Raw genomic sequence first — 25,202 nt, forward strand, 5'->3', positions numbered from 1 at the left:
TTCAGTGACAGCTCTGTAGATTTCAACACCACAGATAGCTCCTTGCAAAACATACTGGCTAATTCCTATCTTTTTAAGGAAAATGATTTCTTAAAAAATGACACACTGTCCAGTCCTTGATGATTGTAATTCAACATGAAGCTCGGGGACTACAATGCCTTTGTGAAAATCCACAATGAGCCCCACTGGGGACATTATTTATACAGAGAATGAGATTTTTAGCCCAGAACAAATTCACCATGGCAATTTCCATTTCTCTCCAGTTAATAGTTTCTAAAGTTATAGACCTTTAACATTCACAGATCATGCTTTACCACTTCGTGTCTTTTGCCAAGATATTCTGCCTTTGCCTTTGTGTCCCTGATGTTTAACATTTAGAGGGCGTTGCTACTCTGACTGCATAATTTTCTTTAAAAAACAAAAACACTAGTGATTATTTAGTCATTTCTTATGACTGTTAATTTCAATTAATTTCAATTGCAAAATTACATTCCCAGCACAGTGTGTACAAATACCCATGATTGGTCAGAATGGGAAAATATCACAGTTTTGATTAAGAGGCAACAGTCCATGGCAGATTTCACCTGCTCAGGGAAACTGCACTGGATCTGTCATAAATGAAGAATATGCAAAAAAGGTAAGCAAATGTCTCCAATGAAGAGTTTAATGAAAGTAAGAAACTAAACCAAACACAAAAGTACACTAACAGGAACAAACATAAGCCAACGATCTGCAACAACTGACAAAATCACAAACACAAACTGGCAAGAACAACATAATGAAACATAGGTGGTGTGGCAGATGAGGCAAACACTGCGCATCTGAGAGGGGGCGTGGTATGAAACCAAAACACAGACATGTGTAACAAAAGATCAAACATAAACAAAAGGCCAAGTGCAATGCCACCGTCGTCTAATGAGGCAACTGGCAGGGGGCACTGCCATAGGACCCAGTTGTCATAGTAGTTCTTAGTACAGGAGGGAGCAAACATGGGTTTTATTTAACCTCTGATGGAACACTAAACAGGAAAAAACAGACCAATGAGTTGATAGCAGGTACCATCATTTCCAGTGAACTACTGCATTGCATTAATTGTAGCCTTTCCTAATTGTAGAGGGCAAAACTGTAATATCAGATAATAAATAAATAATGGTGTAGCTCTAGCTGTCTACTACTTTCTTTTGCACTTGCTTTTCCTCTTATCTCACTCAGTTCCCTAAGGGAGTGACATATTTTTGTTTAACTGGTTTGGTAAAAATGCAGTAAGACCTTTAATACAAGAGCTCTTGAAAGTTTCACTGCTAAACAATTAAAAGAGACTGAAGTAAACTGCTAAAACCTGTGTCCTTATAACCACTGAAATTTAAAGTAAGACTTGTGTCTGTGTGTGTGCACGTGTGTGAGAGAGCAAGTCAGAAAAGAGAGGGGGAGACTGGCAGACTTAAAAAGAAAGAGAAATGTAAGTATCCATGTTATTACATAAACATCATGTCTCATATTATGTTTCTCCCATTAGCTTTCCACACACAAGCTATTATTCAAAGTGCAAAGTTTACTGCCACAGGGCAGTGACTGCTTATATTGTTTCTATTTTTCTGTGTTTACCTTATAAATGTTTGATATGGTATTCAGTACCAGTGTAGCACAACAAAATGGCAATAATAAAGTAGACATAAATTGTAGGCAGTTACAAAATTCAGTGGAGAACATCTCATCAGAATACATCTCACTAAGCGAACCGCTCGTATTTCAAAACCGCTAATTACCATGAATGCATTTGATGACCAATTATCTAGAATTATCATGTTGAAATGTGTCTCAGGGATGTTTACTGCCGTGTCCGTTCAGTCATCAACCAATGGAGCCCACCCACTGGCTCCCCATTGGGCCCTTTCTGACTAGAAGACTCTGAGGCAATATAACTACCTAAGCACTTCAGCTTGGTACAAAGCATAATTAGCAAACTGCAATGCTTTCAGTAAGTGTGTTGTTTTATGCGCATTCAGCTGGTTGGTAGTATGCCTTTGTGAGGTTAGAATATTCGTTACTGTCGATGGCTCCACTGATGATTTAAACTGCACCGACCTGTAACTTTCACAACGTGGGCGCTTCGGCCAAGGCAACTATCCAACAAGGGACGCACTCATTGGCCCAGCTGGGATCAATGTTAATTCACCACATATCGATCTGCAAAGATATGTCATGCTTTACTGTAAAAGATCATCCACACACGCTCTCACGGTCATAAATGTAGAGAAGGCTAATAAACAGTGAAATATCTTTCTACTGCCCATGTTCAAAACTAGCATTCTAATTTTCAGCTGGATTTATGAATTCATTATAGCAGTGGGGAACGTCTGTAAATAGCTCACAAGTGATCTACACCTTTACCTTGACCCATCAAATACCATTCATGTTTTGAAATGTTTTGTTTATTTTTCATCTTTATCAACCTCTCAGGGCTCAGTAAGCTGAGATATGAAAAGATCCACAGCTCTCTCTTTCCCTCTCTCTCTCTCTCTCTCTCTCTCTCTCTCTCTCTCTCACACACACACACACACACACACACACACACACACACTTTACCCCCTTTTCCCTTATGACAAAGCCCATTTACTTCTAATATTCATAAAGGGAAGAGTATAGGAATATTCCCTTAAGCCAATGGCACTGAGCTGCTGTGTGAGCTCAAAGCCCAACTGAACCACAACAGATATAACAAGAGGCAGGTTGCCTCAGAAGCTTACACTTAACAATTAGCAACTGCTCTTTGCTATCAGTCTGGCTACTCTGAGAATAAGACCAAGGATGCTCAGTTCGTGCTTGAGTAAAACTGCTATTCCTGGTTACTGATGCTCTGCCCTTAGCAGTGTGACATCATATTTCCTCAAGATATACAGCAGAGCTGAGTGTTCTCAGAACAGAGTCCTGCCTCCGTTGCAGAGTCTAATGATTCAGATTATGACTCCTTACAACTTTCTCCAGAGACTGCAATTTATTTCATATTAACCGCCAAATATGGTCAAATTGAAAGATTATCTGTCCTTTCCTCTCTTTCTCTCTTTCAGTCTCTCTCTCTCTAACTCTCTCCTCCTTTATTTTCTCTTCTGACCTTATTGACAGGATATCTTGAAATACCACATATTGCGTTTTCGAGCACTAACTGCCAGTAAATCTCAGTACAAATGCCTGAAGCCAAAATGAAATACTGTTTAAGACACTCTATCATCAGTTTTAGGGGGATTATGACAGTGGACTGTTATCTCACTACTATGTTTTCATCCATAAACAGCATTACACACCAGCTAGTGAGCTCTTGATGTATTCGTGCTCGAAACCTGCTAGTGTAAACTGCAAACTCTGAATGGGGACTGTGGGAAGCCATTTGGCCTAGTTCCTGACATTTATCCAGCGTTCTGGTGTGGGCAATAAAATAAGCCTCAGCTGCAGGTGGCTCCATTAATAACCTGCCTAGCTGCCTGGTAACACACAAAATTATGAAACGAATTCCACAGGCATGGCCTATTTCTCTTCGCTTGAAAGAGGGTTACACCTGGTATTATTGAAGCCTTAAATCAACACAAAGGCTCTGCCGAGGTTAAACGTGCACAAGATAAAGTTATTTAAGCCCAGCTTCTGCACCAGACTGGCTTCTTGTGAGTCCTGTGGAGCGAATAATGCTTGAGAAAATGTGATAGGCAAAGTGGCAATTATCTCATGCATGCTGACTTAGCCACTGTGTGATATCGCTCCTCTCCTGACAGTTAGATGCTGTAAATTAGAAGCAATTCAGTTGAGAGGCATAGTGTCTGTAGGTTTTCGCTCCACCTCTGTGGACCTCCACCACTTTCAATAAGAGAGGATCCTAAATGGTGAAAGCAGGTGCTCTGCAGGAACAGTGCTAAAATCTCTGGTATGCTGAACAGGCCATCAACTGAAGTGCCCAGCTGTGCATGTGGACACCATGAGAGGTTGACCCTGAGTTAGGAAAGACATGACAGGAGCCCTGCGTGGACAGTGGTGCTCATACCTCGCGAGCGCTCCAGGTGTCCCAACGTCTCGATCTGCTCCACCAGGTCATTTGAGTTCCACTGGCTCATGCCTAGAAGCATAGCTGCTTTCCCCTCCAAAACATCTGGCAACCGGGAAACAAACACATTTGAAGGTCAATGCACAATTTAAGTGCTATTATAATGAAACTCTTGTGTGTGTCAGGTGGGTCAGGTCCACACACTGCATGAACCAATTAGCTAAATTTATTCTGCTGCCTTATTGCCTTGGTTCAGCATAGCTGGTCTAACATAGTTATGTTTGCTAGAGTTATTAGTTTAAATTACTAATTAAATCCAGAACGACATCACACATTAGTTAAGACAGCTGTTATTCACAAGCCATTTGATTCAGTTTACCACGTTTTACAGTTGAAGCTTAGTCTCTTCATATGCATATATATGCCCGCATTCACACACACACACACACACACACACACACACACACACACACACACACACACACACACACACACACACACACACACACACACACATACACACACAGAGTATTATCTTTAAATAACCATTAATAATACATGTTTAAAAATTTCAGTAAACTAAGAATTGGAGTAAAATAAGCTTTGTAAGATATCAACTTGCCTGCATAAGAAATACTGGCAAACAATTTAATCAGATAGAAATGAAGCAAGTGAATCAAATAAGTTTATTATTAGTGTTACTAACATGTCTCACAAAATAGAGATGGCATGGTTTGTGATATCAATTAATAGACTAATCTGAGTGTGTCATGTCAGTCTTTGTTCTTTTTCTCAGGTGTGCTTGGTGGCAGACTGTGTTGGAGGAGTTTTGATGCCCTGTGTTTCAGTGATGACCACCAATACGGAAGCCCTAAGAGTAACGACAGGAACTACAGCACTGAGAGCCGCAAGGTACACACACACACACACACACACACAAGCTTGATGTTAAAAACAGACAAAATGTTAAAATATTTAAAAGAATCATCAACGAATCCAGAGTGGGTCTCTTTAATGGCTATTTTAGATCTGTGCTCAGGAGCTGTACATTTCTAGGCCATATCTACAGAATTAATATTTTAAATAAAGGAACTCACAGGAGGTAAACCTCAAGAGGCAAAAAGAACCAAAAAGTGAAATATCAGGGTCAAAAATAACCTTCTAGGAGAGACAATGGGCAAAGAGAAGGTGTGAAGTGGAGGGGAACAAACAGTATAAAGAACTAATGAAGAAGGATCCTGCTGCTTTGGAGTTAACCTCCAACTGTGAATTAACTAGGCTGTTTGTGTGAATGAAATTTGCTATGTCAAATAGACTTCCACATACCCATTCCATTATTATTCCATTATTATTCCATTCGCTCATTAAATGTTAGCTAGAGGCAGTGGGGTCATTTCACAGCTGTTACAGCTAAAACAGAAAGATGTCTGGCTGCAGTATTACCATGATTTAAGTTGGCATTGGATTTGCTTTCTTGACCTTTTTGAACGTGTTGTAGCGACACATGAACTGGGGGCTGATGTGAAGCATGAAGTAATGTCAGTGCAATTTGCAATGCGATAAAGAAACATATGCTTAGTCAAGCCATCTGTAGGACAGCCATGGCTCCTTTGGGGAGGAGAGGGCAGGTGGTGAGGTGTGCAAGCATTCTGAAGGGGCATGAGTAGCTTGACATTTCTAACAGCTGAGGGAGGAATGCTGATGACAATTTACTGGCTGCTTGCTGATAGGCTGCAATGAGTGCCTAAAGTTACCATAAAGGCAATAGTATGTGCGTTTGTATGTCTGTGTGTCTGTGTAGTAGTGTACTGTGTAGTATAATGTGCATTATGAAAAAAGTGGACTTATCGAGAGGAGAAAGGAGAGAGAAGAAATTAAGGTGTAATGTGGTATATGTGACAAATTCCCACTGAAAAAAAGCACTACATAAAGTTACCAGTTTTAAAAGTTATGAAAAACAACATTTTTATGTCAGATATGTTTTGCAATATCAGACATGACAAACACCTAAAAGGGAGATTTTGGCAATATTCAGGCTGAAAATTCATAGATTGAGAGATAGAAATTGAAGACAACAAGAGCACAATGGAAAGGGAAAGAGAGTCAGCAAAAGAGAAAAATAAGACCCACTGTGGGATCAAAGGGAAAAAAGAGAACAAAACAAACCAAAAATAATTCTGTCCACAGACACAAAAAGAGGTAGCTAATGGAGTGATGTACATTCTGGAAAATCATGTCCATATTATTAATGGCATTAGATTCCAGGTGAGTAACTGCAGTGTGCTGTGGGAAGAGATATAGGGAAATTAAGAATTATAGTGAAGTACAAACAAAGCACTTTGCTTGCACAGCTAATGAAGGACCTCTGTCTGAAATGTCCTATTCCTCTGGAAACTTTCTGTACTTCACTAAAATGTGAATATATATATATATATATATATATATATATATATATATATATATATATATATATATATATATATATATATGTGTGTGTGTGCGCGTGTGTGTGTGTGTGTGTGTGTGTGTGTGTGTGTGTGTGTGTATAAAGTGGTGTGCAGTCAGTCCATTCTAAGGTTTAAGGATCTAAACATACAGTATTTCATAAATAAAATACAAATAAACCTTTTAATGTAAACTGTTTTACATAATCTTGGTTACTATAGGATGCAGTTCTGGTGATATTTTGAAGAGTCCTGTAATGTAAATCAGCAAAATGACTGGAAATCTGACCAATGACGAACAGAATGAACCTTCTCAATGTTCTAAATAAGGGATGTTGTTAGTAAAATGTCACTGTCTATGTACAAGACTTGTCTATGTACATACCTTAAACAGTGAACTTTGAATGATGACAATAAGTGAGAGATGTTGTGACATAGGTTCAAAAACCTATTCCAAGGTGACCCTTCAATAAGAATTTTACAGTATAACTCCATCTATATAGAAAGGAGAATGTTTATGTACAGTGTCTGTAAGATGAACTATGAGTGGTAAGCCCAGATACCAACTATCCTGCAGCATACATGCTTCTTTTGATTTGTCAACTGTGTTTATAATTGCACATTTTGATGTTTGAGAAATGCTGAGCTTTTTTTGGGGGGAGGGGGGGGGGCAGTTTATGCACTGCACACTGTCTGTGTGTGTGTGTGTGTGTGTGTGTGTGTGTGTGTGTGTGTGTGTGTGTGTGTGTGTGTGTGTATATATATATATATATATATATATATATATATATATATATATATATATATATACAGAGAGAGAGAGAGAAAGAGAATGATTTTTTTATTGATAGGCTGGTACCAAAAAACAATTCAAGTCACACCTTGATAAAAACTTAAAAATATAATATATAAAACATGAGGCTTAGTGTTTTCCTGCATGGCAATTGAAGTGCTGAGTTATCTAATATTTAGAATAGCGGATGCAGTGGCTTCAGTTTGTAACATATTGTGGGGTAATGATCAGGTGAAAGAGTGAAACCTCATTCCCATGAGAGGCCATTATAATAAGGGGATGATGCTGACAAATGGGAAGCCCTTGTTGCCAAGTCTATACAGATGGGCTCATTAAACATGTGGGTCAAGTTTCCAGACCACCATCATAATGCAGTAGAATGTTTAATCTTCAGATAGAATTATCTATTATCTATTAAGTTAAGATAGGCTATAGAATTTTTTGCTCATGCTTAATATAAAAAGGCTCTGCAACAATACCTTCAGAAAAAAATACATTAGTACTGAAACTGGGACCATAAATTGATTCATAATTATTGTCCAAAAAGACAATACAATCCAACTGAGGCCTACAAAATGATAAATGCAAATAAAAAATGTAATTTAAAAAATTAATTTCAAAAAAATTAACTGCAGCTGAATGTCACTAAAATTACTATCAAGCAATTTGTGAAGCATGAACAACTGAAACAGTCAATTATAGCTCAACTAGCTGCTGCCCAGCAAAAATGTTTGAGTGATATATAATTCTATTTCTTTATCATATCAGGCCACTCTGCACTTATTGTTCCACTGTTGGCATGGGATACTAAGTTGTTTCATTTAAAATATGAAGCAGAGTTGAGAATGTCATATTCAAATTGATTGCTTCCATGATGTGGCGAATCAACGAGGAATTTAATTGTATTTAACCACACTGTGCATCTAAGTTAATTCTGAACATAATCTATGAGTCTGGAGAACAGTTCTTATTACTTCCAAGAAAACTGACTTTGATGTTTACTATGTTTCACTGAAAACTAACTAACAGATGTACAGCATCTGTTTTACCATGGTGTAATGTACTTTCTATAACCCATTGATATATGTTCCACAAATCAGTGAGCGAATTAGCAAGCACCATATAGGTCACTTCCTGTATAATATATATTCCCTTATTGTACAAACATGTTTTAACATGATCTTTCTCTCCAGTCACATCACCCAGCATTACATGTGTGCACCATCCACAGTCGGGCTTAAAAGCTGCTGCCCATGTTCCATATCAGCGTGAGCATGAAAGGCTGCACAAAGTGAGCGATGTAACAATGGTCAAAGCAGAAGAGTGTGTTTGCCATGCCTGAGCAATGGTGCACACCACTGCAGTTCTAAGATCCTGTGGCTCATAATGTTACAGGTTACCTAAAAGGATAGGGGGCATGTCAGGCACTGGGCATCATGTCTGTCCAGCCAGACCCAAACGAGTGCCGTGTGGGGGTTTTGCAGTGAACCACATAAACAGGAAGAGAGCACAGAATGAACAGGGCCATATGTTCCACTAATAATAATCATAAGAATAATAACAGAATTATATATAAGCACCTTTCAAGAAGTCCAAGTCCTTCAGCCTATGTGAGTGCCTGAAAGTTAAAATTAAGTACTGAGGGAAATAAATGCTTTTAGGGATGTAACGAGATATTGGCAAAGTGAAATAGTTATAGCAGTGTTATGAATTAACCTGTTTGAGTTCACCCAACGATTTATGCAACAAGGGAAAAGAGATTTATGCAGCAGAAGAAAATATTGAAGGATGTACAATACTGCAAAAATGATGCCCTGGAATTATGCCCTCTGGAAGTCTATGGGAAGACTTTTTGGTCCTGACTGTAACTCTGAAACCAAGCATTTAATTTTTAAAAAATCCCTAAAACCATATTTAACTACTCTGAACGATGAATATGTTTCTTTAGGTTTAGAACTGGAGTGTTCCTTTAAGTAAAGCTCTTGTGTACCATGTGTGTACCATGAACCTCTGAGAATCTTGTGCATTTTTTTCTCATATCCATATCCTTCTGAGTCATTTATTGCTTATATAATCCCACAGATATGAGATGTAGTTTAGTTCTTCAGTGCGGACTAGATTAAGCCTATGAGGAGCCTTCGCATCGAACACAGGCACACTGCGATTTCAGAGATAGATATTAAACAAATAGATTACTTTTATACACACTCAAGGATCTCCTCAAAGACCACACAGAGAGTGTTTCAGAGAAACAGACAGAGGGAAATCGATTGATGATGTGCAATGTTTAACCAGCAGCCACTGAACTATTGGCAAGATAGAGAGTTTAAGTCAGACGAAACACAACCATAAAGACCAATTCAGCTTTTTTGGAAATGCAAAAATGTTACTCCCCCTACCCCCACCCCAGCCACTTCATCAGGTACAACTGTTCAACTGTTCATTAATATAAATATCTAATCAGCAAATCACATGGTAGAAACACAGTGCATTTAGGTATATGGTGATTTACGTGACTTTGAACTTGGAAAGGTTGTTGGTGCTACACAGGCTGGTCTGAAAATATTCAGAAATTGCTGATGTACTGTGATTTTCATACACAACCATCTCTAGAGTTTACTGAGAATGGACTGAAAAAGAGAAAATATCCAGTGACCATCAGTTCTCTAGGCAAAGATGCCTTGTTGATGCCAGAATTAAGAGGAGAATGACCAGATTGGTTCGAGCTGATAGAAAGGCAACAGTAACTCAAATAACCACTCATTACCTCTGAGGTATGCAGAAGAGCATCTCTAAATGCACAACATGTCGAACCTTGAAGCAGACCACACAGGGTGCTGTAACATTGGTGGCCCGAATGCCATAGGGCACGGGGCAGGACGCACAGACTTCCTCATCATTGAAACACGTTTATTAGCACAAAACATATATAACACAGGTGGCACTCACACACAACACCTATGATAAACATGACAATACATCTAACATTAAACGAAGATGCTTACATTAAACGTTCTTGAACATGACAATGAGTTCACTGTACTCAAATGGCCTCCATGGTCACCAGACCTCAATCCAACAGAGCACATTTTGGATGTGGTGGAACAGGAGATTCACATAATTGAAGTGTGGCTGACAAATCTGCAGCCTCAATATGATAATATTAACCAAAATCTCTGAGGAAATTGTCCATCACCTTGTTGAATCTATGCCATTAATAATTAAGACAGTTTTGAAGATCGCCCAACCCTGTACTAGTAAGGTGTATGTAATAAAGTGGTGGGCGTGTGTGTGTGTGTGTGTCTCTGTGTGTGTGTGTGCACATGTGTGTGTAGTGGCTGGATTGCTCAGAGGGTTACACCACTGACATTGGTACAAGAGGTCCTGACCAGGATGTCTCCAGTGTGTCCCGTCTACCTGCCTACCTCACTATCAGTGAGAATTAAAAACAATAGAGTCACACTGGCTCAGATGTCGCCCGGGTCAGCAAGGTCCGCGGCAGATGCTGAAGGACCAGGGCAATCTAATGAAAATACGGCAAATGGAACAAATACAAGACACTCACAGATAATAGGAGAGAAGAGAGGGCTGTTGGAATGCTACTACACAAGCAGCCCCAGTGTGAGAGGGTATATGCAGAGAATCCATGGTACATCCTCTGCATATACCCTCTCCCACTATGGTGAACTATCGATGCTCATAAGTAGAGCATAGAAAGGCATTGGCAAGAACACCATAGGAGCCAAGCACCAGCTACTAGTCAATAAAACAGTGACTCGAGACTGTAAGACCAGACAAACCAACCTGTGCTATGCCTGGATTGACTGCAAGAATGCCTATGATTCAATGCCCATGGATTCTGGAATGCTTGAGGACATTTAAGTGCCGGCAGAGTATATAGAAAAATCTGTCCTGAGTTTGGGCTGGAGGTTTTAAGGTCAGAGTGGGATACACCCCCGACAGTGGTGGAGAATGACCATACTAAGATCCTGTGGGGCTTCCAGATATAGACAGACAAAATGGTAATGGATAACCAACTGGACATAGTAGTGATGGACAAACAGCAGAAGAGGGCCATAGTGATAGAGGTGGCAATCCCAAGCGATAGCAACATCAGGAACAAGGGCTGAGAGAAGAGCTGGAAGTTGTGTTTCCAGTACAAATCAGAGCACTAGGGGCTGTGACCCCTAAACTGGGAGAACTGCTGTTGGACTGATCATCTCCTTACATATTATCCTCTTATTTATCCTGTTTATCAAGTTATTGAGTTGCTTTGTTGTGCTGTAGTGTGCATAAACTCCTGGATTGCCTGTGGGTTTTTATTTCAAGTTTGCTCTTCTTTTCCATGTTTTTTTCTTGTCCACCTTGTAAAATCTAAATGTATGATTTTGTTTAGTATGTTCTTTGTCACTACATAATTCCATCTGCAATATGTCATTGTTTTGATGTCTTCAATATATTCTAATATAGTATAATAAAAGAAACAGTAAAGAGAATGTCCGAACTTTAGTCCATCATTAATTTTTAATTAAAAAATGTCACTAGCAGCCAGCATAAATAAGATTACCTCTTACCTCGGGCATCAAAGAACTCCTCATCTGAGCTGTCCATGGATTCTTGTGCAATGTTCTGGAGCCTCCAGTGAGATGCACTATACTTTCGTGAGGGAACTAGGAAACAAAACAAAGCAATTCATTGTTAAGTAATATAAAAGGGTTTACTCTTTATATATACTAACACCAGTGGTGTCCATCACCAGATTCCATTGAACCTACTATTCCATGATGGGTGTTTTTGTAGCCAATTTGCAATTTTCCTATAAAATTTGCACCTTGAAAATTGATGACATGCCAATTAAGATTCAGAGATGAACAAGAAAGTTAGCTCAATTCAAAGGCAGCCAGTCCCAAAAATATTCCACAGTTGAAATTTAATCCATTGCCTACTTTACACTACCTACCTGTTATATTTCTGAACCCAGCAAAACTCCTTAGCCTATTAACACAGCTGTGGAACCAGGATCATGGCCAGATTTTTTTTTTTCAGAAGAACGGAATGCTGTAATATTGTAATGCAGCAGGAACACATACTATCTGGTATTCTTTAAATACCTGAATTTCACAAACTTTTGCTGACATTTCAATAACAGTGAAACATTTCATGTCAATATGTTTCTTGACGATCGTAATGTGTCTTGTCTCTGGACCTTGAAACTCAGTAACAGCAAGAAAAATGAGCAAAGGCATAGCTTTCTGCTTGTGGAGAGGCTTAGTTGCAACAACATCTCCCAGAAGGAGCACCACTTTGAAGCATGGCTAATTAAAAAGTGCCCACACAGCTGGAGTTGCAAATTGATAGCTGGCATTGAATATAGCTGAGCTCTGATAAGCTCGCAGACACCCCTCCATTCACGGTGCATTGTTCCTGACTGTTTTGTACATACAGCACATGTTCCCCCTTCACATAAAAACTGAAAAGCAGCAACAGTCTGGTCTTCCTTGGCAGACACATTAAGCCCTGGGAGGGGGAGGTTATACTGGTGCAAACTCTTCAAAATAACCATCAGGCTTATAAATCACAACAAGGCAGTAGTCCTCAATTGACAAACACAGAGAAAAACATAGTCTTCCTTAGTAAATCTAACAAAGACTGTGGCAGACTATTGAGCTTCTAATCTGTAGCAAGGTCAGAGCTGATGTGATTCACGTTTGGGACTCAGGTGGTCACAACCGGGTGCCAAACACAGTGACCTCAACAGTCCATTAAATCCCAACTAAATGAGTTTTGCCTGGTTATTCCTTTTCCTGAGCTCAACAGGGGGCTGTATTCAGCTATCTACATGAATGAGCCTGGCTGTATGCAAGTTATAGTAATTATAAATGTGGTCTGTTACTATTTCAGTGTACAACCTTGCAGTCAATGAAATGTTCTCTTTATTAAGTCAAAACAATACTCTAATAGAGCAAAAATGAACAATTCATATGAAGCCTCAAGGAATTAGTCTGTTAGTGTGAAATTAGCTTCATATCATTACAAATTAATTCACTATATGAATATTAAAAGCGGTCACATTGTGGTGGACTTTCAGGTTGGGTCAGATAACTCAACAGAATACTCTTGTTCATTTTATGGCAACCCTTGCTTCTCTTCAAAACATCAATCTTTACCTGCCGATAACTGGGTTGGAGTTTATCGTCTCTGTTTAATGAAAGTTTTAACAATGGGTTTCAATGGCCCATGCATGGTGGTTCATTAACATGGCTGCTCCATAATCCCTATGAGTGTGTCTTCTTTTCCCCTTCTTGTCTTATGAAGAGTCATTTTCAGCCCTCTACCCTCAGTCAGTACTCAACAGCTCCTCATCGTTACAGAGTGAGTCCACTTCTCATTACAGCCCTTTAAATGAAAGTGATATGAAGCTTCACCTCACAGAGTGATTAATCGCTGGATGGCCACACTAAACGACAGAAATGCTGTAATTTTTCTAAATGAGCTAAACTACAATTACAATGCAGTTGGTTACTGATCTGTAATCAGTCTATTATTATTCAGATGTTTTCACCAACAGTCCGTGGCGGTTTTCACCAATCCTTAATCCTCAAGCACCCCTGCACATCACATCTTTATGTTTACCATGATCAAAGAAACCCATTGGCAATCTTAATTAATTAATTAATGGTGTGTTGTGTCTGATATGCCAGAAACAGTGTGAGAGGACCAGGGCTTTTGTATGTTGAAACGTGTCTTTAATGCATTGGTTATGCATTATTTAAAATGCTGTTGAGAAGTCATGATCACAGCTTGCCCCTATGATAGTAGCAGACCTCAGTTTGTTATTATCTATTAATTGCTATGGGGTAACACTGAGCAACAACAGTAAAATCTCATTTTATAGTACCAATTTCCATTTCCTTACCCACCTTATTAGAAAGAGAATCACGTTATACAATCCACATCCATAAACTGAATTATATACACATAAACATACTCAACCTCCCCCATGTGTTTTAATGAAGCTATTCATCATCAGGCTCTGAAAATGTCTGAGAATAGAGGCAGACATTATCCGGATTTTAATAACTCTGGGAATTTCAGGGCTAGGAGCTGCAATTACATCAGTTAATCTTAGCTCTTCAAAGTAAATTAAGTTTGTTAGAGATTTATGAAAATGGTCAGAGCAGGCATTAATCACTGAGACCCGAACTATGTCATTGTGCTGTTTGAAGTAGTAATACCTGTTCATTTGTAGTAATAATAATACCTGATAATTATGGAAACTAAACAGTATCTCTGAACAGGAAGTAGATTATAGAAAGGGTCATAATAAGAAGTGCTGTATTAACACACATTTCTTTTTCAACCTAAAATTTTAAAATTCCAACGAGTACACGCCAAAACATGTGGTCTCAGCAAGGCTGATGGTTACGGCCTCTGGCATTACTGGACACCCATGTCATACCCCTCTGTTACCTGCCAGATAATGTTGTAATGATTCACTGTCTTATGCATAATACCTTTTACTTCAACTGGAGCAGAGTATGTACATATGACATATTTCTCACTTGCCTTTTCTTTTATTACCCCCTGACCATACATACCTAGCTCTGTGATGTGACATGTGAATGTGAAGTCACATTCTCAATAGAAAAGACTATGCTCAACAAGTACAGAACAATTGCTCCAAATTAGAAACTTAAGCATTCAGGACAAACAAAATGGCAGCAGTATGAAAGCTGGTGAGGGTGGGCCCACATCAGCACACTGCGCAGGCAAAACATCACCAGTAATTAAAGATGAAGTGATTAGTAGCAGTCTGTGAAGCATCCCCCCATTATCCAGCGAATGGGCAGCAGTTGGAATGGTGCCCAGCCTTGCGCAGCGCATGCTGGCAAGGTTTTGTGAGGTGCCCTGCCTACCGCTCGGACGGCTTAGCACCACCGCTGCTCTGTTAGTTCCCTCTGACTCATTCACAGACACCTTGGGGATAATTGCTGTCATCTGCTAAACTGGCTGGCCTACCACAGACATGGCTGGCCCTTAACAGCGACCAAGCTCTAACGTTGACTAACACAAATGTAGTTCCTTGTCTACTGGTATGGGGTAACATTGAACAAGACGGTCTGGTGTACATTTTATTCATTGCAAATTTCTCAATCTTTGATTACTCTCATTATTTGTCCCTTAAATTCACTAGGTTATTTCCCATGAACCTGTGTCCATCTGTTATTTGGATCGATATTTTTTAGCTCAATAAACGCTAGACCTGTAAAATCGTGCAAAACCATTTGAACCCAAGTACACCCCATGTACTGTATTCAAATCCAGCACCTTTCTTGACTCACCCTACTCTCTCATTCAGTTTTGCCTCTCTTGCAAAATGTGAACAGCATCTCTACCTCCATGAGGAAATAAATAACAAAAGGTCAGCTCACAGAGTAATTGGGCAAAGGCCAGTGAGTCCATGGTATTTGCAATGCCTTTTCTGTGAAATGTAGGGGTTTGCATATTGCTGCAGATTTCATATTGCTGCAGATTGCCCTAACCCTGAAGATGAACTCTGCAGTGATCAGAAAATTAATGCATTAGCCTTCTCTTTGATTTATAGCAATGGCAGCATTTCAATAAACATTGTTCTTCTGGTGAGCAAACGATCCCTTACAACAGATAAAAAATGGCAGATTAAAGCTTTTCTTAAATGTAGGTCATCTCTATCAGGTCTGTTACCTACAGCCTCAACAATGGTGAGAAGGCATGAAAAGAAGGAAGACTAATCTTTGCAATAAATCACTTGTGTGTTCTACGCCTTTGCAAATGCTTCACTTTAACTTTCAGCTTTGATGAATGAACAACATTAGTTCAGTACTAAAGAGTCACTTTTTTCAGAGTCCAGAAACAAACACAGCAATCTCTTGTTTGCTCTATCATCCAAAACATTAAGTTCTAGTAAAATAAGATGTTGGTTTGTGTGACTTCAAGGCTTTCTGGTGATAAAGTCCAAGATAAAAAAGGAATGTATTAAAAAGCTTTCTATATCTAAAGCATGATATTGAATTCTGTGTCTAATATCCATCCTAGTGGAGATGAAGCACAACTACAGCATTACCCGTAAGGTCTAAGCATCCACCTTGTGATGTCATTAGTGGGGGCAAAATATGATATGGCAGAACATGTTGGGATAATACCACTTCAGACATGACAAGAGCTCACAAAGACAATGAAACCTAATTTCAGTGGGCCAGATGGTGTCACACATATGTAGGAACATATGCCTGTTTCGTTGGGTTAATAAAAATTGCAAACTAAGAGAAGAAATGTGAGAGAGAAAGTTTTCCCACATCAGCCTGCCCATAAACATACTTCGTACAGCAACTACAGACAGACAGCCACATTGCTGACCCGGTGTAGTATTTCCCTTAATACCTCAATGTTCATTCCACTCTGACACATAACCAGGCCACCAAATTGTACATTATTATGTTGTCCTGAATTTCCAGTGTGCCCTGTGCCTATGCAACTGTCACTGTCTTTTGTAATTGACAGTCATTGTATTTAGGGGTTTTATTGTATTTCCTGCTTTGTCAGCATATGTCACACACTGTTGTGCATCCACATGTTTGTCTGTGTACTATGCCATTCTACTGTTGTTTATGTTGCACAATGGATAGGATGAAAGGACATTTTCTTTCATTGAATAGAGGAATGACAATAAAAACTGACTTTACTGAACTGGGATTGGGTTTGTATGATGTACAGTTAGACTAAGGACTGAAGGTGGGAACTATGTTATAGGTTTTTTTTATATTTTGATCATTTGTCTTTTATTGTTTCACTTTTTCAGACAAATACCTCTTCTGTCCTGCAACTGTCAAAATGTACTTTATTGTCACAAATCTACATATGCTGTCTAAATTATAAGATCATCAAGTGCCATTGTCATGGTGTGCCAGGCACCTCACCCAAGGGACACGGCCACTGTCACAGTCACACACACACACACACACACACACACACAAACACAAACACACACACACACACACACACACACACATACACTGCATCTCCCGTGCTCCCAATAACCAATTATTGATCATGTTCACCTGTGCCTTGTTTCCCTCTTTTGTATGTTTCTCCTATTTGTAGCCCACAGACACTCTCTTCCAGTGCTACACATTGCTTGGCTGCCACAGTGAGACTCTCTAATGCTTTGCCGCGTCTCAGCTGCCAGCGATTTCAATTCCTATTATTGTATTGGCTAACTCACCGCTGTGCTTTTTTCATTGCTTTCTTTGCTACAATGGAGAATAAAGAAACTCCTTGTTTGCACTCGCTATGTGATCCCTCCCATCCAGTATCACAGCCAGATAAATAAAAGTTTATCGGAACCTCGTTACGCAAAAAAGTATTTATGTTCTATCCATACCGTGGTGATAATTAGCATACCAGTGTCAACTTGTTGCAAATTCATCTGTGCTCAAGGTGAAATTCAATGAACACTGACATGTAAATGACTTCATACATATTAATGACACACACCAAGCTACAGATGACTAACACTAGTCGTGAAACCAGTGGTATGCTGAAAACTGCCAGCTGCATCAAAATGTGATGCATTTGTAGCTTAACTCACCAAGATGGGAACTGCATGGTTGCCCTGAGTTGATTACTTCAGCTTTTTCTGTAAATCATGTCAGAACTTTAAAATTGTATTGCTCCTCAGTCTGGTTCTGTTTACAGTTTCTTTCTCAGTAACACCTAAATTTTCATTATTCTTATGCCATCACACTCACTCCAAACAGAATAAAATCGGTCTTTTAATTTGTAAATTAGCTAAATGGGTGTGTGTGCAGAATTTTGTTGATGATATGCATTTGTGACCAAATATTTTTTTAGAGAAAATAACATCCAATTCACATTGAATTCTTAGACAGGCTTATGTGTTTTTCAAGCGATCAGAACTAAGCTTTTAAATTTTTTTTGGAACTGACACAACATTTGGTTGGTTGACTTTTCTTTAATATTGGCCCCTTTGGTATGAATAAGAGTAATCAAATGCACCAAACATTACTTATGATTACCATTCAGCTGTCTATCATGACCGTGCTAAGCAAGAATCCCCTTCACGAACAGTCTAATTACTATTTTACTGCCAGTCTTTTCCATTAGTGTGTTTTGGCTTGCCTAATGACCACAATAAAAGGTTAATGAAATTATGTAACAACAGTGCAATACAAAAATAGATGTTTCATTTATAATGACATTTTCACATTCTGCTCTGAAATGGGGAAATCAGAATGCTCAGAGAATTAAGAGTTGATCCTTAAGAGGGTCCTCTATATTTACAGTGTTTTAGTCTTAGTATAGCTCTATTTTATTATCCACTCCAGCTATAACAATGATTCATTTAAATTACACAAGGGTCATGCCCTTCAAACAGATATAGGCCTACTCCGGACGCTCCTGAGAGCAGTGTTGGTATCTTATGTTCAAATTTTGGCACACATTGGTCAGGAAATCTAAATGAGACTGAAAGGATAATGAAAATACAATCACTAAATACATTCATGGCCCTAAAATTAACTGTTTCTAACTTTTCATATAGTACAAAGTGACTAGTGCAGGAGTCTTGCTTCCACAGTGCTCACTTCAATGGTCTGATATAAGAATTCATCAGAATATTCAATATTATTTCTTTAATGATGAATAAGGTGAACTGTTTTAGAGTACAAATGTACATTTGCAAATTTAGATGTTGCAGTCTTTATATTGCTCCTTTAGTATTTAAAAAGTGCATTATTGTGACCTCCCCCCCATCCCCCCATCCCCCCACATATAATGTGTCAAACTTGGTCTAGCAGGCAAAATCAATCTTCACAAATTTTGTTACTTAGGCCTGAATTTAGACTCCTTTTGGTTTTATCTCAGGTGTTCTGGGTAAGTAATTCTTCTTTTACATCTGTACTCTGAATTCAATTAATTTCATGATGTCCTGTTCCATTTTTAGAATGTACCCTGCCAAGAGACTGATCAGAATTTCTACAAGCTTAAACAACTTCTACAGTTCTTCAGTCTTATATGAGTACTTTTTCATGGATTTAGTAACATTAGATTACCACATCAGTGAATATATTTTTCCAATATAAAAATGCAGAAGGCTGTGCTTGAGATTTAGGCAAATCCTGAGATGTAACAACTTTGAAAACATTACATTTACATTTATATTTATAGCATTCAGTACACCCTCTTTTCCAGAGTGAATTTTAATAGTGCTTAGTTGTCTTCATGGTAGAAATCCTTATACTAGTATATCTAGTATATTAGGCCTGAATCTAAAGGATTGCTAGAATCCTCTCAGAACGAACACTCACAAGGAAAATATACATAAGTTGTGTGTATTTTTAAAGTATATATATATATATATATATATATATATATAAATCATTTATTTATTTGTGCGTGCGTACGTGCATGTGTGTGTCTGTGTGTGTGTGTGTGTGTGTGTGTGTGTGTGTGTGTGTGTGTGTGTGTGTGTGTGTGTGTGTGTGTGTGCAAATTGAAGGAATGGTGAATAATCAATTGCTCTGAAGTACCTAGGGATCATTCAAGTATTTCCTGAAGAGTGTACATTTGAAGGCAGCAAGGGACTCCACTGTACAGATACATAATGGGAGTTCATTCCCCCCATCTAGGTGATACTACAGAAAAGTCTTGAGGCATGTTTTCCCTATCTCTTGAGGAGCAGTGGTATAAGAGTACCTGAGGTACACAAGGTTGGAGATATGGTACAGGGTGAGAAAACTACTTTGAGATAGGAGGGAGCAGGAAAATGTTGGGCTTTGTAGGCAAGCGTCAGGATTTTAAATAAAATTTAGTCCATGTCACAAAGGACAAATTGAAGGCAGAACTGGCAGTCTGTATTTCCATTTACTTGTCTGTATCGTTTCCATTGGTGCCACCAGTATAGCTGTTATAGTTGGCCAGAGAATCAAATCAGCAGTTGTGAACCAAAAAAAAACAAAACAGGTGACGACATTAAACAAAACAAAATTACCTGAAATTACTTGAAATTCTGCATTTGTATAAATTCAATCGAATTAGAACATTAAAACAAATGAAGAGTCAAAAGACATCAGTATTAACCAAAATGAAATATTTACAAAAAATGCTACATTAAATTCATGACGGAAGTACTCCACTGAAGCAGTTAATGGTATCAAGCTAATGCAAGATGAATAGCATATAAAAACCTAAATACATCTCTAAATGTTTGTGCACCAACAAATTCCTATTATGTGTGAACCTTAATCACAATGTTTTATTCTAAAATAATTTTTCTAACTCTGTTCCCCTGCCAGCATTCTCCAATTGGCGTTAGTGGCAACTGCGTGGCTTTTGTTTGTGTTGTTTCCATATGTTCTATTTTGGTTTTTGTGCCACATCCCGCACAGGTGGCACTTGATTCCACCTTATTCACCACACCACCTGTGTGTCATTATGTCTTTATTTCTTTCCTTTAAAATCCCTCTTTGTTTTAACCACTTTGTCGGTTATTGATGTTACTTTGGGTTTGTTTCACTGAGTGCTCTTTAGTTCCATTAAATTTTCAGTTTGAAACTTACATTTGCTTCCTCTTTTATTGCATGTTCTTCATCCGTGACAGATGGCTGGTTAATTAGACAGGTAGAATTATCAACAAATGTCCTACCAATTGGTACAGATATTAGATGATCTTCAAATCAACATTATAAAATAATGCATATGAAAATTCTCTATGTTGTGACTCAATGCTAAAGTGTTGTCACAATATTAAGGTTTATGATTTATTTTTATTGTTTCCTCAAATATAGATTTTTTTGTTGTTGTTGTGCTTTTGCATAAGATATATATTTGTGTTATCCCTTAATGCTGTCATGTTTTCATCTTATTTCTGCTTCACAGTAGCTGTTATGAATCTGTAACCCAGCTATAAGGTCCAGCCCCACAACAAATGTTAGTATGAAGAGTTTTCATTCACTTCTCACTGCACTGCCAACTACCCTTGAAAACCACACCCTTTAAAAGGGAATTCCAATACATTGTAATGGAGCATGACGTTGCTGTGAGAATTTGTCCTGTCTTTGGTTTTACCATCTCCAGCCTTCTCTCTCCAACACTGCACTTGGACCAAGAACCCAAAGTTCAGAGGTGTGAATCCCAGCACTAACAGCAGGGAAGCAGCCAGATCTCCTGTCCATACCCAGCATTGATGGCAGGCGTGAATGCATCAAAACATGCCATCTTACTCTCTCAACTATATACAGAAAAGGACTATACTGTTCAGACAATACAGAGGTTTATCTTCTCAAATTAAGACATATGTATCTTTCCTTCTCTTATTTATTACTCACTCTTGTGTCTTATGTCTATGTTAGTCTACCTGTCATCTGCCTTTTCTCTACAGCAATCAGCTTCTAAAAGCCAAGACAAGTCCCCACAGAAATGCAGGCCTGGCTGGAAAATGTGGCATGAATCTACAACACCACTACATCTCCACATAGTTCACACCCAGATAGGGAAACAAACAAAGGTATCTTCATTAAATCTGACACCTGGATTAGTTGTGAATTACCAGGAACTAGCACCAAAAACTGCAAATGAGTAACAAGGCATTTGCAAATCTCATCCCATTTGTTGCATAGGCTTATCACAGAGTGGGCAGAAAATAGAAAAAAAAATCACGAAGTTTAACACACTCATTACACATTTTTTTAAATGACAGTGTTCCTTCAGTACACATTTTCTATTTGTACATTTATGCACTCAAATTCCAGTCTCTAATAAGATGTTTCAGACTGAGAAACAGAGAGAGATGCTTTATGCGTTATAAACACTGAAATGTTTTTTCCAATGGTAGTACAAGCTTTTAACACATCAACAGTGAAAAAAAACACTTTTTAGTGTGCAGCAGATCACATTTATTCTTTGTGTGTGTGTGTGTGTGTGTGTGTGTGTGTGTGTGTGTGTGTGTGCGCACCAGTGCAAGGACTAGCCATACTAGTCTTTATGAAAGAGTCTCCATTTTAGTTCACATTTATATTTGTAAGATTCAATACAAGACAATATGTCTAGTGACAATTGCCTGTTGCATGCGCAGTATGATAATCTTCAGTCCAACACATTTGATTTTGTAAAGGATAGACAGAATACTTCAAAGGTCTTTGTATTTGCCCGCCTTTCTAAACCACACCATCACCACAGCTGTCCTATTATGAGTAACACCACCAAAATAAGTAATGTATACAAAATATACCATCACCTTTGTGTTTGTAATTATGGGTGGTCAAACCTACACTGAGTGCGCCTGGATGAAACTAGACACTCAAGCTAATTAAGGCCATTGAAACACATCTGATAGGACAGGGATTGCTGTTTGATGCTCTGAATGCGATAGCCCAGACAAGACTGTAATCAACTATATCAAAGATAATCAGATATGCATATTGGCTATTCTACCTCTACACTAGTCAGTTCATTTATATGATACAAAATAGTCACCTGGATACAAAACCCTCTTGCATCTACAAGGCGATTTAGCACATAAGGTGTTACAAATCTCAAACAAAACATGAATGTCCATCTTTGAAATAATTGTGTCTCATTATATGAGGACACACATCCTTATCTGGTGTAAATTAGGTCAAAGTGTTTTTCTCCATCAGATGTCTTTGAAAGGTTGTCCTTTTGGGGAAATAAATGTACTGGCCAGCCTGGGTTGTTTTATAATGTTATAAAACAGGCTGTGCTAATATCATATTTATTATGTCTATACAGTATCTCCTTGTGGTTTATCCAGGAACTTTAAGTATAGGTTATTGTTAGCAAGTGCTTCATTTTAAGTGAAAAGGGTAAAAAGAATGTACAAAAAAAAAAAGATTAACATAGAAGAGATGTGAAAGATATTGTCCCTGGTTGCTTGTAATATATTCTGTCTTGAACTAAATATTTTTTAAAGCATTAAACAAAGTTTAAGAGTCAACGCGCTATGTCATCAACCCACTGTGTTGAAGTGGGATGTCTCAAGTGTGTATATTTCCTAAGCTCCTGATCAAACAAAACATTATCATTATACTTGTAGTGCAGGCTGTTATACTGCACTGCAAAAGAATATCTGCATTCAAAGCAATAAGCTTCATATAAAACATGAGCAACAAGTTTGCATGTATTAGATGAAGGTACCATTCAACTGTTAGCCTACCTATTTTTTAACGTTATTATCTTGTGACACAGTTAACTGTCAATATGAACTATGAATCATAATAGGCTACTGGAACCCAGGCTGGCCAAATCCTACATCAAGCCTGAAACATTGCTTAAAGTTATAATGAGGTCTAAATGAATACGCATTTAATTTTTATGAATGAAAATGAGAACCAGAATTTTATGTGCATCCACGATGCCGCGGTAGCCCTGTTGTACGGCGTACACCCTAAGTCAAAAATTCAATCTCGCCTGTCCTACATGTAGGTTATTTGAACTTTGTAAAGGTTGAGAAGGTACCCTGCTATTTTATAATAATATGTGCTGCACATATTAAGTACTGACGCTATGGTATAGATACTTCCTCCCCAAACGCTATAGATTCTATGACATTTTTGTCATAATTAATTGCTGCCTCAAGCTTGCCTTTCTCGATGCAATGTCAGTGCGTCACCCTTAATATTACCACGCTGACAAATCCATCAACTGACCCGCGCATTCCAGAAGGAATCACTATGCATATACAATTAAACAGTTATACGTCTTCGTTTAATTGTGGCATGCATGTTTTAGATGAACGCTTCCAATCACTGTCAAAATATTTAAAAAAATTCTTACCTTTCTCTCGCGTCTCTTTCGCCATCCTGTCTATCCTGTCTTTTCTGTGTGTGTGTGTGTGTGTGTGTGTGTGTGTGTGTGTGTGTGTGTGTGTGTGTGTGTGTGTGTATGCGCGCGCGCGCGCGCGCGTTCGTTTTAAGAAAGTCTCAGCTTTGGAGCTTGCCAAATTGACAATATATGTCTTTCAGTGCCACTCGACTGTTTCGTCAATCCCAGGTAACCGAATGAAAGTTGACCAGTGTTGATTCTCAGGGTTCAACTCATCTACGATATTACCTTCTCAAACCTCCTTCTAAGCTAATTTATCATCAGCCAATCACATCTCACCCATATAACGTTGCGTTACTATTGGTAGGGGGGTTCCAGTCTAATAGTGACAACGATGAACATTGCAACTTCACTGCAAGTCCATGCAAACGTTGAAGAACATTCAAACGTTCTTGAGAAAAAGCGTCTTTTAACACGCCGGAAACTTTAGAGGATATCAGTGTAGTTTTATAATCATTATATGCAGGAATCTAAGATTTTTGTAAGTTGTAGGCATGTTTCGCATTCGTTCTGTTTTTATGTTAAACTATGTATCAGGTGCCGGCTTAAATCTTTTAAGTAGAGAACCCACCGCACGAAACATGCTTGATTTAGGAAAACTGATTACATTAATGATCTTTAAGGCGCTCTGCAGGAATGAACATTTAAAGTGGATCTCGTTAGGGGAATCCAAATGTCCAAATTGTTTCAGTTAACAGTGGATTTGCCATAGGCGTTTAATATTTAATTTTCTTAAATGTCGTGCAGTCCGCATGTCTAACTGCTGAACGGGGTAGCAACAGAGAAAACCACACATGAATAGAAAATGGCACCATAGCAACTGGAATCTTAGAAAATGTTTTTCATGTATGAAAAATAGAGATAAATCAGGTCGTTTTTTTCCTAGTTATTTTTATATAGAAACCAAAGATAATAAAATAAACCAATATCTGACCATAAGCATGGGAAACAGATGAATCCCAGGTACTGATGATAACCATTGATGTTTGGAGTATGGTATCCTTAACATCAATAAGATCTGCAGCCTGCACAGTAT

The 25,202-nt window shown here is 38.4% G+C and overlaps 1 protein-coding gene across 1 annotated transcript in view; it reads right to left on the reverse strand.

Annotated features, from left to right (window-relative positions):
• The window catches only part of plrdgb (PITP-less RdgB-like protein), a 44,460-nt gene extending 20,299 nt beyond the window's left edge, over positions 1–24,161 (reverse strand). Inside the window, exons 1-3 of the mRNA XM_027018085.2 lie at positions 24,119–24,161; positions 11,842–11,937; positions 4,031–4,135 (exon numbers count right to left, since the gene is read on the reverse strand). Coding sequence (XP_026873886.2) covers positions 4,031–4,135; positions 11,842–11,937; positions 24,119–24,143 — 226 coding nt within the window. The 5' untranslated portion in view covers positions 24,144–24,161. The remainder of the gene's footprint in view (positions 1–4,030; positions 4,136–11,841; positions 11,938–24,118) is intronic.
• Between the last annotated feature and the right edge of the window lie 1,041 nt (positions 24,162–25,202).

The sequence above is a fragment of the Electrophorus electricus genome, chromosome 6, assembly GCF_013358815.1.
Source record: "Electrophorus electricus isolate fEleEle1 chromosome 6, fEleEle1.pri, whole genome shotgun sequence".
In the NCBI taxonomy this organism is placed as follows: domain Eukaryota; kingdom Metazoa; phylum Chordata; class Actinopteri; order Gymnotiformes; family Gymnotidae; genus Electrophorus; species Electrophorus electricus.